Genomic DNA, 16461 nt, shown 5'->3' on the forward strand with positions numbered 1-16461 from the left:
GTCTCTTCTCAATTCATTAAAAAAAATATTGTAATCTTTATTGGGCCTAGTGGTGAAGACACTTGCCTCTCATTTGGAAGGTTGAAAGTTCAATCCTGTGGCAGATGTTTCTGTCCTAATGTCAGCTTTCCGAGTAACACACCCATTGAAAGCAGAACTCTGATGCAGGTAGATTCCTCTCAGAAGAAGTTTGTTGGATACATCATATCTGCACAACCAGTGAAAACCAACTCTAAAGGTTCCCGTGGTTTTCACCTAATTAAAACAATAAAACTCCCCCCACCCAGGTGTCAACAGTCACATTGTCCAATGAATACAGCTGGAAGGCTCCTCTCCTCCTTCATCAGCCACCTGTCACAATGACCTTGGTTTCCACAGGAAAACTTTTTATTTTGACTATTAGCTGGGCTATCTACTTCCCCCTCCCTTCCCTCTCTCAGGCTTCATGGCAACTGTGAGGCAGCACAAGATGGCTCCAGCCAGGTTCACTTCAGAGCTGACACCTAGGGTGCAAAGAAAAAAAAAATCTGCCGTGAATTCCATATGGCATCAAGAAAGGCATCCAACCAGTAAACACTAAGCTCCATTCAGTCATCCCAACTCTACTCCAAATTATAGGTCATTTGCCCTCTCAGAAAAACCAACTCCTGGAATTTCTTTTGATTTTGATTGAAATTAACTGATTTGAAAATGGAAGGCTCCTTCAGGTTTCCTCTTATGCTGCTCACCAGGGGTGGGATTCAACCGGCATTACTACCGGTTCGGTTATTACATGCGTGTGTGTAAAATAACCTTAGGCTGTGCCTCCTGGGCAGCTGAAAAGCACTGCACGCAGGTGCGCAGTGTTCGAAAAGCCTCTTTTCCCCTGCTTTTTCAACCTCAGCTGTGCCACGCGAAGCAGCTGAGGTTGAAAAAGCAGGAAATAAAGGACAGGTAAGAGCCCAGGCGGGTGGGTGGGCCAAACAGCAGCAGACACCGAACCGGTTCTGTGTCTGCTGTTCTTCAGAGCTACCGGTTCTATAGAACCGGGCAGAACCAGTAGCATCCCACCCCTGCTGCTCACAAGCAAGAAAGTGCCTGTTTCTCTGTAGTTCTCTCAGCTAGGTCTTCTGGCAGGGGAGAAGTCCTGCTGCTGATTAGGGCCAACCCATGGCAACATCAATCGATTGTGTCAGCGATGACTAATGAAGCCAGGAACTGATAAAATGTCTATTACATCGGCTTGGCACTATGAGCTTCATTGCTAATTACACAGTCACAACATCATGCTACTGTTGGAATTAACCAGCAAGATAAAATGGGGCTCTACTCATAAATCTTACTGATGGGAAATTTACACCGGATTATAACCATCGGTCAAAAGAGAAATTAGGACCGCAGTATGGACAGTAGTGGCAGTTGAAAGAAAAAAAAGATTTTGGGCACATACAGATCCTTTTCCAAGTATAAATTAAAATATCTGTGCTTACTTAGTTCCATATAAGCTTTATATGACCCAGGAGGAAGAGATCAGAAAGACCACTTGATCTCATACCAATCTCATACCAAATCTGGCAGATGATTTTAAAACCTTTTATCTAGACATCTCCGCTATGTGATGAGTGCTGCGATGGCCTAGAAGTGGAGCTCTCGCCTCACAATCAAGAGGCTGTGAGTTCGATCCTAGGTAAAGGCAGATATTTCTCTCTCTGGGCACAGAGAAAATATATCTTCCGAATAAAATTCCACATTGGCGACAGGAAGGGCACCCGGCCAGTAAAACACTCAGCTCCATTCAGTTGCTCAGACTCCACCCCGCAAAGGATTACGGGATCATTAAAAGGAGATGATGATCTCAGCTATTCGATATAAAATGGGTGGGAAACAGAAAGAGCTAGTTCAGTTTCCTTTCCCAGCTGTGAGATTCCTCCTTTTAGAAGGCTCATTGGTGCCACATTTGTTATCTTTTCAGAACCAGGGTTCCTTCCTCTTAAAGTAGAGGAATGTGTGATGTTAGTGTGATGTTGCAACCCCTCCACAAATCTTAGGAACAGCCCCCTGGACCTCATCCAGAAGTTGGAACTCAAGTGTATTTTTAAGAAGATGTAGGGGAAAAAATCTATAAAATGCACAGAGAGTAACCATATACTGACTTTTTTGAGTTTTGGAAATGTAATTTTAGTTAAGTTTAAATTTAAAATAAAGCGAATCATTTAATTCCAAGCTTGCCCACAGTTTGGCACCCCATTATAAGGTTTTGCTCTTTTTCTTTCTTTCTTTTTTAAAGAAAAACACACATTGTATTTTATTTATTTGTGGGAGATCTTCTATAAGATGGTATATGAATATTTTAAGACTGTCAGCTGTTAGCCCTTCAAGATAAGCCAGGTTATTCAAACAATATATAATTTATGATTTATTTATTTTTTAAAAAAATTCCTATTTATCAGAGAATAATAGAGAACGCACTTTGGTATAGATTTGGTAGTATTTTATAAGAACAGACAATTTTTATATGTAACTTGGTATGCTATTAAAAGAATAATTTTCTTTTTTAAATAAAATTTAATTAAATGATTAAATTGGTATGTGATATGGTTAAGTACTCTATATGAACTCAGTGTGTAAAAATTTACAGGGGTCTGATTTTTGCTTATTTTGCTATTGTAACTTCATAAGTAGTTGCTTGGATGTACTGTATGTACATAGTTTGTTAAAATTTATTTTTATATGATTTCCTCTGTATTTTTAAAAAACTCAATAAATGTCTTTTTAAAAAGCTCTAAAGAAAGATAAAGTTGTTGACATCCATTCTTGGCTAATAACCAAAGCACATAGAATACTTTTGCTTTCTATTTGTTAGCACTAGGTTTTAATTCTGTTCATCTAGCCCAAGGACAGGTTGCATCATTTTGTCATGTCCAAATAGTCCTCAACTTGTGATTGGTCACTTATCAACTGTTTGAAGTTAGTATGGACCTCCCCAGTGGTACTTACGACCAGGGGTGAGATTCAACTTTTTTAACAACCGGTTCTGTGGGCGTGGCTTGGTGGTCATGTGACTGGCTGGGTGTGGCCAACTCAACATCACTCACATCGAGGCATGCATCTCCTCGCCTGGCCTCTCATGACTGTGGGGATGCTGCAACAGTCATAAGTGTGAAAAATGGTCATAAGTCACTTTGTTCAGTGCCATTGTAACTTTGAATGGTCACTCCACACAAGCAAAGTACCAGCAAAGGAGGAAAAAAAAACTCCAGAGAAGTTCCTGAGATAGGAAATCTAGTCCTGCCAAGAATGTAATAAGGATTAACAGAGAGGCAGTTTCTGTAAGCAACACCAGAATGTTTCCTTCCTGCCTTCCTTACAGGATTAGGCCAGTAATTTCTTCTAACAACCGGTTCTCCGAACTGCTTAGAATGTTAACAACAGGTTCTAGCGAATAGATGTGAACCTGTAGAATCCCACCCCTGCTTACGACCCAGTTCCAAAATTTTGATGACCAGGCCCACCTTGTGGTCATGTGACCTTTTGATGCACTCATCAGTCAACCTGCATTTATGGATGTCTGCAGTGTCTCAGAGTCATGTGACCAAGTTTTATGATGTTTTTGCCAAAAAACTTTTATTTCCAGTTTTTTGCAAAACCAGCTCATAATGAACAATTGGTTTGCTTATTAACCAAGAGAGAGACAGGTTGGTCTAGTGGTTAAGACACCAAGCTAAGAAAGCAGGAGACCTTGAGTTCAAGTCCTGCCTCAGCCATGAAAGCTAGCTGGTTGACTTTAGACCAGTCTCTCTCAGCCCAATCTAACTCACAGAGTTGTTGTGGGTAAAATAGGAGGTGAAAGGTGTGTTGGATATGTTTGCTGCCTTGAGTTAGTTATAAAAATAATAAAGGCAGGATATAAATAAGTAAAATAAATAAACAGCCACCAAGTTTGGTTGACTTGCAGCACTGCAAAAAAATATATATCATAAAATTGGATCAGTCATTTGGGTTGACCCACTTTGCAACTGTGATGACTTATAACCATAATCATCAGCAGGCTTTATTATGATTATAAGTCTAGGATCTTGATATGATATATTTTGTATTTTTCTGGATCACTTCGACCAGGATTTTTTGAAAGCCACTTTCCTCTTAAAGGACAAGACACTTTTAATCCCACAAAAGATGGATTGCCACACACAGTGGCAAGAATGCCATTTTCTCCAGCATAAAAAAGCTGAAAGATGCATCCTGACTTCAGATTCTGTGTATATTTTCTCCATGCATTGCAACAATAAGGGTTTTACATGTCTTAATATCTCTACATTTCACTTGTCTGGTATTTTCAATTTACGTATTGTTTTTCTGGGCATTATTTTCCAATATTGCCATTCATTTCTTAGCAATTCCACAATTGCTTGTTTAAATTGCACTTTCCTCAGTGAGTTAATCCAGAGGTGGTATTCAGCAGGTTCTCACCAGTTCTGGAGAACCAGTAGTGGAAATTTTGAGTACTTCGGAGAACTGGCGAATACCACCTCTGACTGGCCCCAACTCCATCTGCCTCCCGAGTCCCAGCTGATTGGCTGGGTCTTCTTTTGTTGCCCTGAACAGGAGAATGGAGCTGGAAAGCAAATTAGTGGAGTGGAGAGGGAATGGGATTTTGCAGTAACCTTTCCCCAGGAGTGGGTGGGAATGGGGATTTTACAGTATCCTTCCCCTGCCACACCCACCAAGCCATGGCCACAGAACCAATAGTAAAAAAAATTGAATCCCACCATTGAGTTAATCCACTGTGAATTGACTTTTGGAGTGTACAACATGGGTACTAAAAAAATGTTGAGGTTGGCATGATAAACCAATAACCATGCTAAAGAGAAAGGGATCTATTCTGTTGTATATTTGGATAAGAACCAGCACTGGCTATTTCTGATGCTTCAGATCAATACTGCTTTTTGAAGAGTCATTGCTCTTTCTGTGCTCCTGTGGACATTCTTTGGAGAGCATTTGAAAACTGTCAGAACATAGCAATGAAAACAGAAATTGGAAACCTTGTAAAATGAGTTGCTGGCCTTTTGAGTTATTTGTTCTCTCAAGTTACCAGCAAAGATCTGGATCTGTTCCTACTTTTGAAAGGACTTCATGGAGCTGCAAGCTTTGTTCCTATCCTTTCTTCTACAGATTGCTCTGGGGTGGAAAAATATTATTTTTTTCACTTTATAACCAGGCAAATAGTTTTACTTAATGAGAGGGGAGCTACTACTTTCTCCTTCTCCTTCTCCATTCAAGTTTTCTTTCAAAAGGAGAACTCAACATTGCTAAATACAGGAATGCAGTGGATTTGTAGATTTTGTATTTTTTTTCTTTACCATTGTCACTTTTTCTTTGACGTTGTGGACAAATGAAGAAAATTTTCAAGGTTTTCCAGGTAGCTAAAAAGTCTTCAAGAAGGAAGAGGAAGAGGAATAGAAATAAAGCAGAATATGAGGTGCAGGAGGAGCTGGACATCCAGGAATACTGGGATCGCCAAATTGTTTTGTGCAGTCTACATCTCTGTGTCAAGGGTAAGAAAAAGATATGAAAAAAGATTATTGTGTATTGGAGGTTGAGTGTAGATAAGATAATGCTAGGTACAGAAAGTCTTCCTCAGAATAGTTGCTCTTGATTTATGCTTTGAAAGGCTATTTTTCAAATGGTGCTTAAATACAGTGGAGATTGTGCTGGATTAGTTTGCCTTGACTTTCATGTCCCACCTCTTCTTTCAAAGGTGACCCAAGTCTTATTAGAAGTGTGTTCAATGAACCATGTGCATAGAAAGTGTACTAACTTTATAGTCCTCACTTAGATGCAAAATAAGTTATAGTCAGGTTTACACAACTTTTCATCACAGCTGTTATTGCTTAATCATACTCATGAATTAGCTACTGAGAATGGTGTGTATGTATGAGTATATGCATGTGCAGATAGGAGTTATATGCATGTGTGCAAACACAAGACACAATAGGAAAAAAAACTCTAGAAAACCTCACCCACACGAAAACAGGATAGGAAGACCCAGAAAGATAAATTTCTATTGAAAACATTAAGCGACTGTGGCTCCAGCACGCATGCATCCATTCCACTTCTCTGGTTTAATTCAGAAATGATTCCCAGGGTTTACCAGAACCAGACATACCTATTTGTGAATTCAATTCATTTTATTCCTCGGTAAATCTGTACAATAGGGGAGACAAGCTGGCTCCCTCAAGGTGTTCAATATTTGCAACTTTAGCTAATCAAGTCCAGTGGCAATGAATCATAAAAGCTATAGACCCCAAATCTTAGGAATGCTCAGGCTGCCTAACCCTAGTACAGATGCTGGCAACCTCAGAATAGCACTGGTGTACCTATTAGCACAGGGGTGGGCAAACTACGGCCCATGGGCCACATCCGGCCCGTTGGTCTTTTTAATCCGGCCTGCCGAAGATTGGTACAGAATTAAGGTTTGATGTGAATGATTGAATGATTGCATTCATTTGATTTTGACTTGTAATGACAGGCATTTCGACACCAGGTGGCACATTAGGCGCAGTGACTTGATTTTGCGGAGATTTGGCAGTTTTTTATATGTATCGTATCTTGTGCTGACCCGGCCTGTCTGTCAAATTTTAAAAGTCAATGAGGCCCCCGAGCCAAAAAGTTTGCCCACCCCTGTATTAGCAGCACAACTTTCCTCATACCTAAAAGCCATGAGCCAACCTTCTCTTAGCTTTTCTGAAGAAATCTAAGATTCACAAATCAGCAGCACGATTTCCTACCATTCTGAGGCAAATATCACAGAAAACTGTGGTGAAAACATTAGAAAAGATTAGAAAACATTTTTTGAGTCAAGTTGGACTCATGAGTCTTATGGCCAAAGCCCTATAATCTTTATGGCAGCAATAAGAAAATAGTTCACCATTGCCTTTTTCTATTTTCCTGGTTTTGTTTTGTTTTTTAATTTGCAGTCTCACAAGCTAAGCAGATGAAGTACTAACCAGTCTCATCAACAATTCTCATATTTCCTGGAGATTTCAGCTCGCTGGGCTCAATTCAAGTCACCCAGCTGGTTGGGTAACTTTGGCCCAGTCATTCTCTTTCAGCCCAATCCACCTCACAGGGTTATTGTTGTGGGGAAAATAAGAGGAGGAAGGAGTACTATACATGTTCACTGCCTTGAATTCACCCCTTATAAAATAAGGCGAGATAAATAAATACATAAAAATCCTGCCCCTGGTTTGTTTAATGTCTTGTCCAGCTCTGCTCCATTCTAAGTGTAGATTAACTTAACATAATCTCTATGGAGGTTCTCAGTTATCCAAACCATGGTTGTCCCAAAGGTGCTTTTTCAAGAGGCAACTGGACTTTCTGGTTTTTCTTTGAAGAACTTTCACTTCTCATCCAAGAAGCTTCTTCAGCGCATCCAAGAAGCTGAAGAAGCTTCTGGGATGAGAAGCAAAATGTCTTCAAAGAAAAGCCAGAAAGCCCAGTTGCCTCTTGAAAAAGTACCTTTGAGATAAAAAGCACCCAAAATTCACCTGCAAAATAAATAAATTTATTCTTACCCATTTCTATGTGTGTGACAACTTTATAGCCCTTCCCAACCATAAAACTATATCCTTCAATGTTAAGGACAGCTTCCAGTCACCACAAGTCTGTCTACCTCTCCCCCTCCTTTTCTACCTTAATTTAATTTTACTGAAACATTGAGATAGGAACAATAGGCTATCTTTCTCTATCCTAATTACGTCACAACCTGTCTTTCCATCCATCTGAAGAGCAACCTATCTGCATCTGTTTTATTAATTCAGAAATGTGGCCAGAGACACAATACCCACGGAAATTGCATCTGCTTTTGATATATTGGTCACTGCTGTTTTCAGCCTTCAAGCTTAATAGCATGCTTTGTATAGCCCTGTATGTGGAGTTTATTTTTTATAAAGCAGGGTAGGTCTCCTCCCAGATCTTCACCATGCACTTGTTATCTCCCTAATTAACTCTGACCCCAACATCTTATCATATATGCACACACATAACAAATGCACATTATTCCCCAATCTTCATTTTTACCCTGAGCAGTACAGCTGGCTTCATTTGACAGAGAGGCAACTGAGGCAGCAGTATGATAAAAATGATTGATGTGTTTGGACAGAGCTTGAATTGGAAATCTTACAAATCCAATATTGATCCCTTGTTTCTTATACAAACAATGCTGCTGGCTAGATAGGGGTTCTGCATAAAATGCGGGGCAGAAAATCTACAAATCTGATTATAATCCTCCTGGGTTAGACAAAAAGGGAGAAGCAAAAGAGCCAATTGTAGGGTCAGTACCTCATTGGGTACCCAATCTGGGCTTCAGAGTCCTATTCTTTGTTCATAGCCATCTTTAGGCTAAACATGGTCTGGAGAGTCCTTTGTAAATCTGCCTGCAGACCAAGCTAATGGCATCCTAATTTATCATTCTGACTGATATGAGTAATTTATGCAAGTTGTGAATGGGTAGAAGTCAATGGCATCTGCAGGTCAACAAGGGGAAGCCAGGGCAGAAGGAGAAATCTAGCAACAGACGGGCACAATGCAAGCCCCATTGGTAAATATGATATAAGGAGAGTATAATAGTGCATTTGAACAAAAGTGGCATCATCTTGCAAAGACTCATGGTGGGGGCTGATCCTCATAATTTTTTTTATTAATAAAGTCAGTTAAAACCTTGAATTATATGACAATGTAGACGTGTTCACATTTGTGGCTTGCCTCATGTACTCACAGCAATTTTGAAAATTGTATTTTTGGGATGTCCATAGAAAAGAGTATGATTTTCTCAGTGGCAGTCCCCTAATATGCATCCCAGATTATGAAAATTATAAGGGAAAATGCTACATACAGGATATCTAAGGCAGGCAGGTGGAAAACTGGAGCTTTGTATGAATGGAACAGAATTATAGCTGCATATATCAAATACTATATAAATCAATAAAAACAAAAATCCGACTTTGCTATTTGGAAGCCTGGTGAGATAAAAAGGTTAGAACATTTTCCACTGTTAGCATAATAGTGTCTCTTCCACAACCGTCTGGCGCATAATTTGCAAGCATTTAAATATTACTTTGGGGAGCAAAAAACACCCCATCTTGACTTGTAAGACAGAGTAATGTTTTTTGCAAATAATTGTGCCATCTTACAAATTGGGAGATGGACTACAAAAAGATTGTTATCCCAACTGAGACACCATAGTGAAAGACTAAAATACAGGCATCTGTTGAAATTGTCACTTTGGAGAACAATTCCGGTTGGGATGAATACTGCGTTAAGGCAAAAATGAATAAATGTCACCACTCTGGGGACTTTGCCTTCTGTGGGAACAATTGAATGGCTAAAGTTTGGATGATATAGTAACCAGAAAATAAACATCAGGTTTAGACAAGATACTGCTGATTGAGGATGTAAAGTGTACGTGGAAGGGACTGAAGAAACGGTTAACATGCCCTTCCCAATGCAAATGGTCTAGAGTATTCTCACATGCAGAGAAGTGGATCAGTCATAGCTCAATGGTTCTTTGAGTGCAAAAAAAAATAATCCTAATTTCAATCCCTAAGGATTGGTCGAGAAGTCCTAAGGCTGAATTGAATTCCTGATAATTCCCTGGACACAACCTTTCCCTTTTTCTTAGTAACAGTAAAGCAGTGTTTACCACTGCTTTTTTCTGGTACATGTTGCAATCTCCTGTCTATATCTGTAAAGTAAATCAACTTGACTTCAGAACTTAGCCAAGGTCAGACAGGTAGCATTCCCTGCTGGGATCCATTTCTAGGTAGGGTTGAGACCTGAAAGAGTCATAGCAATCAGTGACTGTATTCATACAACAAACCTACTTTTTATTTTCTGGGCCAAAAATCGATTGAGGTATAAATTATTTCATGGGCTGGGTTGGCTATTTTGTGAATCAGTATGCAGGTTAATGTGTAATGCAGAGTTTGTGTATGTCTGTGTTTATTTGTTTGTTTGATTGATATGGCCACTCTTCTGAAGAACAAACAGAAAACACCAAAAACTTAACACCTTAGACATCCACCTTGAATGCAGCCAACGTAATCCACACTACTCCTGGTATAACTGAACTTTGATAGTTTTCATTTAATTTGAATGATAGAATGCCTAATAAATACACAAACAAACAAACAAACAAATAAATAAAATTGTCCTATATTAATTTACTAAGGGCATTTATTGTCTTTCTCATGTGCTCTGACCCAGCTCCCTCTGGCTCTACAGTCAAACCCTCTGTACTTAATCACCAATTTGTTTATTAGGAGCAAAAGCAGCCCTGGCAAAAAGTCTCTCTCACAGCAGGCTAACAAGTCCGTGCGGCTGGGAGATGAATAGTTGTCTGCTGTATCTATTCATCTCCAGCCCCTGCCTTTTATCCCCAGAGCGAGCGTGGGACTTTGCTAGCAGTGGTGGCTCTTCCGTTCCAAGGATCAGCCCACAGATTTTCACTGCTCTCCTTTCCTCTGGCATCCATGCCTCAGGCACTGGACCCAGCTGTTCCTCCTTTTCCTCATCAACAACCTCCATACCTGGGGGCTGTTGACTCTCCATTTGAGGGCTCATGAATGGCCCAGTCTTCCATTCTGTCTCTCTCTCTCTCTCTCTGACAGCTCCATTCCCTCTTCCTCTTCGGAGCTCTCAGGTTACCTTGATGCTGATCCTTCCTCCCATGCCTCCTCCTCATCTTATTCAGCTGATGGAGGGGTCAGTGGCCAATAGTGTTTTTCAGTTAAGAAAATCTGGCAACCCTCCCCCCTGACAAACAAAGCAACGTATCTAAAAACTGTTTCTGTGATTCTGTCTCACAATCTTGCTCATGATCAATTGCCACCCAGAGTTGTGCTCTAAGATGAATGGCCCTACAAACCTTTTAAACAAACAAACAAATAAATAAAAAGTGTTTTGTAGTTCCTAATGCTGTCAGACACAGAATAATTAGAAGGAGAAAAAACACCACTCCAAAGAGCCAACAAGTCAAATGGGAAATCTTCAAAACAATCTTGTGTAGTCTCATCCCTCTGTAGAATTTATTTTTATATGTTTCTCTGGCTCCACATCTTCCCTCCCTGTAATGTTTTAATATTATGGCAGGTGAAATTTAATGCCTTGCCTTGGATCTTCCTTCTATTTCTATCACGGATATCTTTTTGTATTGTGGCTGTTCACAGGGGAAGTTGATAGCTTTGCTTCAAGGTATAAATCCCAACTTTGGGAAAGTATGGGCTTGTTTATCCTATTCGAGCTGCCTTTTAAAATCATGCGTATCCTTTTGAAAACAATTATCCATAAATCCCCAACTCTGTGTCCTTTGATCTAACAGCCTTCACTGGATGAAGCAAATTCCTAATGGCTTGCAAAGGAACTGCATGTACCCTCTACAGGGACTGCTTTCTCACACTTGTACTTTTATTCATTTATTTATTAAGTTTATATGACACCCCTCCCACTTATAAAATGACATTGGGGAGTTTACTTTTCCTTGAGTCTTGTTTTTCATCCAGGAACTGCACTCTCCAGTCCTGCCAATCATTCCACTTCCACCACATATTACAGGTTTGGTGATGGACTTGGTGAATGAGGAAGAGTAGGTCAAAGCCCATCTTGATAAAGGGGTGACCTTGAACCTATCACTGTTTTAATCCAACCTACCTTACACTGTGAAGTGTACTTTGCTGTAAGAATAACCTTGGGAACAGAGGTGGGATCCAACCGTTGTAATAACCGGTTTGGTGAGCGCACATATGCACAGTGTTTGAAACTCATCTTTTCCTGCAAGTCCTGTGTGTGCTACAGCACTCGTGCAGCAATCAGCTGTGCTGTGCAAGGCAGCTGAGGTTGAAAAAGCAGGAAATAAAGGACAGCCTAAAGCCCAGGTGGGCGGGTGGGCCAAACAGAAGAACAGATGATTGTCGGAGTGAATTGGTTCAGCTTCTGATTGCGCATAGTCTATTGTTGTCCAAGACAGATTGTGTTGGGAAAATAGTCACTGTCTTGTTGCTGTGTCTGCATCCTACCCAGTGATAGGGATTGATTAGTTAATTCCAGATATAATAGAACTGTACTATCTTAACTGAAAGCAAATACTTTCCAGAACAATATTTTAATTTTAACATGGTCTTACTCTGTTGAAAAATCTTAAAATATCATTTGCTGGAGTCTTTATAAAGTGTTAAGAGAAATACAAACTGTAAGTGCTGAGCTGAAGAATATTTTTTTGTTTGAGTTAGGAACTATTGGTTCAAATTCCGAAGATGGTATTTTTGTTCAATAATAGCATTGTCTCATTGAGTTCAGTGAAGCTTCCCCATAATCCAAGGCTAAAGGCTATAGTCTTCTGTGTTCCTTACAAGTTTAGTTAAACAGTGGTAAGGTCAATGGATGTCCAGCTAGATACCACCTCCTCTCCAGAGTGAGATATTGCACACATTACTTTGAATGTTTTATTAAAGATATCTCATTCGTAAATTATCTTATATGCATCTGTTTTCCCCCAGAGACTCTTCATGAAACTCATAAACATGCCACAAGAGCAATAAAAACCTCACTGAGCCAAGTCTTAAATATTACTTAAGACTGTTACTTAAATTAATTATATCCAAATCAGAAAATTCATTTCCAAACTGCAGTTTTAAATGCTTTGCCATTTAAAAAGAGAAACACTGGCTTGCTTTAATTTACTATATAGAAAGACAGACAAAAGCTTCAGTGATATTTTAAGCCTGCATCTGCAAGAAATGTGGCAAATTACTGAGTTTTCTAAAAATTTCTGCTCTCCCATGTATCATAAAGTGAAAAAAGCTAAGTTTTCACTAGTATTAATTTGCATGGCAGAACATGAGGTTTTCTCATATGTGCAAATTCAGGTTGTTAGACTGAATGCGAACATTCTCTGGCTCACATAATACCTGAACAGTTCCAATTATTTTGTGGCAGGATTGTCAACATGAACCATAGGTCAGAGTATGTCATCCATTTCCATACTGTCTATGTCTTAGATTACATTTTCCAGAGGAGGAAGATTGGGTTTCTTAAACATTGTCTTTTATTGAAGATGGCTTTCCACCAATCATTGAGACACTAAATCTGCTCAGGGGACAGTTTTATTATATCACAGCCCTTGGCTCTTCAAAAATATTACAATGCCAATAAAATGAATAAGGACTGGCAAAACAGAAGGACACTAAATGGCATTGTGTAATTCATCCCACATTGTGTGGAATTGGCCAACCTTTACTTTCCTGAAGCCAGTGAAATGGTTTATTTTTCCTTTGTCTTGTTAGATGTGCTTATTTTTGCAGAACACTTTCCCCTGATGTTCATACTGATAACACATCTCCTTGAAATGACTTTATAATGACATTAGTTTGAACAGTGTTTTCAATACCAGTATTTTTACCCTATTTTAGAGCAACAACAATAAAATTTTTCATGCACTGCCTGTGCAAAATGAGCTCTTTCTGTTTAGGGGTGCATTGGTGCAAAGCAGCATCTTGTATCGATGTTGGTTTGTTGTTGCTGTGATTGACCAAAAGGACCAACTAAAATAATGCTAAAATCTGTTTTTGGACTTTTCCTTTTCTTTTTATGTATTCTAACGGCAGGCAATTGAATTGGAACCATGGTGCTAGGAAAATGTCTACTTCATAAACGAATTTAAAAGTTTCTGCCATTTCTTTCAGCTGGTAGTTGACAGGTGACAGGTGTCCCCTGATCCTAGCATGCTCCAAATTTAAAATGCTTGGTTGTTGATAAGGTTGTCTCTTTCTGACTCAATTATTCAGCCATGTGGCAAGTTGAATCTTAAAATATAGTAGAGATCAAATCCCCACAGTCACGGCTCTTAAGAAAAATAAATTAAACCTCCTTCAAGTTGAGCTGAATGTCTGGTGATTTTATGACACCTATATGAAAGTGGTTTGCCATTGTTTTCTTCTGGGATGTTTCTTCACCTTCTCAATTTAATCTGTAGCACTGGTTTTCCCTTGTGGTCTCCTGTTCAAGGATTGGACATATTCAACCCTGCTTAGTTTTTTTGAAATCAGCCAAAGCATGCTAGATGCCGCCATCCTGTATCTCCCACTTTACACTAGTTGATTTCTAAGTGTAATATGTTGGGTGTTTTTTGTTTTTGTTTTTGCTTTATAATTGATCATTCTAGGATGACCTCTTATGCAATTTATTATCTCCATTTCTCCTTTATTGGGATGGCACAACCAAAAGCAAAGACCCAAAAACTTCAGGAGGGGCCTGCAGAGTCCCCAAACAGTTTGCTAGTTGTAGATTGATTGATTGATTGATAGATGGATAAGTTTCTTTATTTCTACCATGTCTTTATTATTCTTTATAAAATTTTATTTTATTTATTTATTTGTTTGTTTTATATTGCCGCCTATTCGCCCATGGCGACTCGAGATGGCTTACAATGTAAAACCATATTTAAAACAAAATGTAAAAATAAAAAACAATAAAAACTAACAAAAAGAATCAAATAAATTAATAAAGTACAATAGAACAAAATCTGGAATAAATAATAATAATAAAAGTAAAAAGTCACCCCCCAACTCCCACCCCCTGAGGTGATATTCAGCAGGTTCTGACCAGTTCTGGAGAACCGGTAGTGGAAATTTTGAATAGTTCGGAGAATCAGCAAAACCCATCTCTGACTGGAGATTTTACAGTATCCTTCCCCTGCCACATGCACCAAGCCATGCCCACAGAACTGGTAGTAAAAAAAATTGAATCCCACCACTGCCCACCCCCTGCCCTGATGACAGCAGATCATACTAGCCATTTGATGGACTCCATCCCACTCTGGAATGCCTTCCGGAAGAGTGCTAGAGTGGGGACCATTCTAATCTCTGGGGGAATGATATTCCAGAGAGAGGGAGTCACCAATGAGAAGGCCCTTCTTCTGGGTCCCACCAGGTGTATCTCCCTCAGGGATGGAACCTGCAACATTCCCTGCCTCTCCGCTCTAATGGGTTGGGTAGACATGACCGGCAAGAGACGTTCCCTCAGATAACCTGGTCCCAAGCCATGAAGGGCTTTAAAAGTGACAACCAGCACCTTGAATTGCACCCGGAAGCAAATTGGCAACCAATGCAGCTCCTGCAGGAGAGGTGACACGTGCACACCGGGGTCTGCACAAAACCATGCAGGCTGCTGCATTTTGCACCAATTGGAGCTTCCAGATGCTCTTCAAGGGCAGCTCCATGTAGAGCATGTTGCAATAATCAAGACGGGAAGTGACCAGGACATGAGTGACTGTGAGTAGGGACCACTGGTCTAGGAAAGGGCATAACTGGTCATGGAAAGGCCCTTCTGGCCATGACCACTACCTGCTCTTTGAGCAAGAGTCGTCAGTCCAGGAAAACCCCTAGATTATGCACAGGGTCTGTTTGGGGTAGTGCCACACCATCCAAGACCAAAGGTGGTAATTCTCGGTCTTGCAAGGGTTTAGTTTCAACCCGTTGCTCCCCATCCAGCCCCTAAAAGCTTCCAGGCACTGTGAGAGGGAGGACACAGCAACACTTAACTCACCACGGGCCGAGACATACAGCTGAGTATCATCAGCATATTGGTGATACCTCAGTCCATGGTGATGGATGATCTCACCCAGCGGTGAGATAAATAACTAATAAATATTATAATAAATAATGAATTAATAAATAAGTCAAGGCAGCAAACATGCCTTCCTTCTCCTATATTTCCCACAACAATAGTTCTATGAGGTGGCTTGGGTGAGAGAAAATGATTGGCCCAAAGTCACTCAGCTGGCTTTCATGCTAAAGGCAGGACTAAAAGTCACAGTTTCCAGGTTTCCAGCCTGATTTCTTAACTATTAGACCACTAATATGTTAATGCAACATAACAGAATTATGATGAAATTATGACTGGAAATTAATCAAATCTCTATTTACTTTTAAATCTCTATTTACTTTTAAGGATAAATGTAATGGATTCATTGCACCACGATCAAAAACGATTCTTGATGGAATCGATAGAATCCAATATCATTGTCTGACTTTGTCCCACCAATTCCTTGTGGAATGCAGCCCTAGCATGACCAACAAAGGCAAAGTATAGGAAAACTACAAGCCTTGGTCTCATAAGCCATAGGCACATTTGAATAGAAGATGAAGAGGGGGAAAACTATAAAAAAGATGTTGAGACTCTAGAAAAAGTGCAGAGAAGAGCAACCAGGATGATTAGGGGACTGGAGTCTAAAACATATAAAGAACGGTTACAGGAACTGGGCTTGGCTAATCTAGTGAAGAGAAGGACCAGGGGAGACATGATAGTAGTGTTCCAATATTTGAGGGGCTGCCACAGAGAGGAAGGGGGTCAAGCTATTTTCTAAAGCACCCGAAGGCCAGACAAGGAATAATGGATGGAAACTGAACAAAGAGAGATTTAACCTGGAAA

The 16461-nt window shown here is 39.9% G+C and overlaps 1 protein-coding gene across 5 annotated transcripts in view; it reads left to right on the forward strand.

Annotated features, from left to right (window-relative positions):
* Positions 1-16461, forward strand: part of GRIP2 (glutamate receptor interacting protein 2) — a 513383-nt gene that overhangs the window by 223395 nt on the left and 273527 nt on the right. For 4 of the 5 annotated variants that reach the window (XR_015747498.1, XM_087954657.1, XM_087954658.1 and 1 more), the window contains exon 1: positions 5106-5534. The exons of the other annotated variant lie outside the window; for it this stretch is intronic. Coding sequence is in view for 3 of the 4 variants with exons in the window: in XM_087954657.1 (XP_087810783.1) it covers positions 5372-5534 (163 nt within the window). In the remaining variant the exon portion in view is untranslated. Of the gene's footprint in view, positions 1-5105; positions 5535-16461 lie in introns of those variants that run through there. 5 annotated transcript variants of the gene reach the window in all.

This window comes from Notechis scutatus, chromosome 2 (assembly GCF_049901735.1).
Source record: "Notechis scutatus isolate UNSWTSFEM ecotype Mainland chromosome 2, rNotScu1.2, whole genome shotgun sequence".
Taxonomy (NCBI): domain Eukaryota; kingdom Metazoa; phylum Chordata; class Lepidosauria; order Squamata; family Elapidae; genus Notechis; species Notechis scutatus.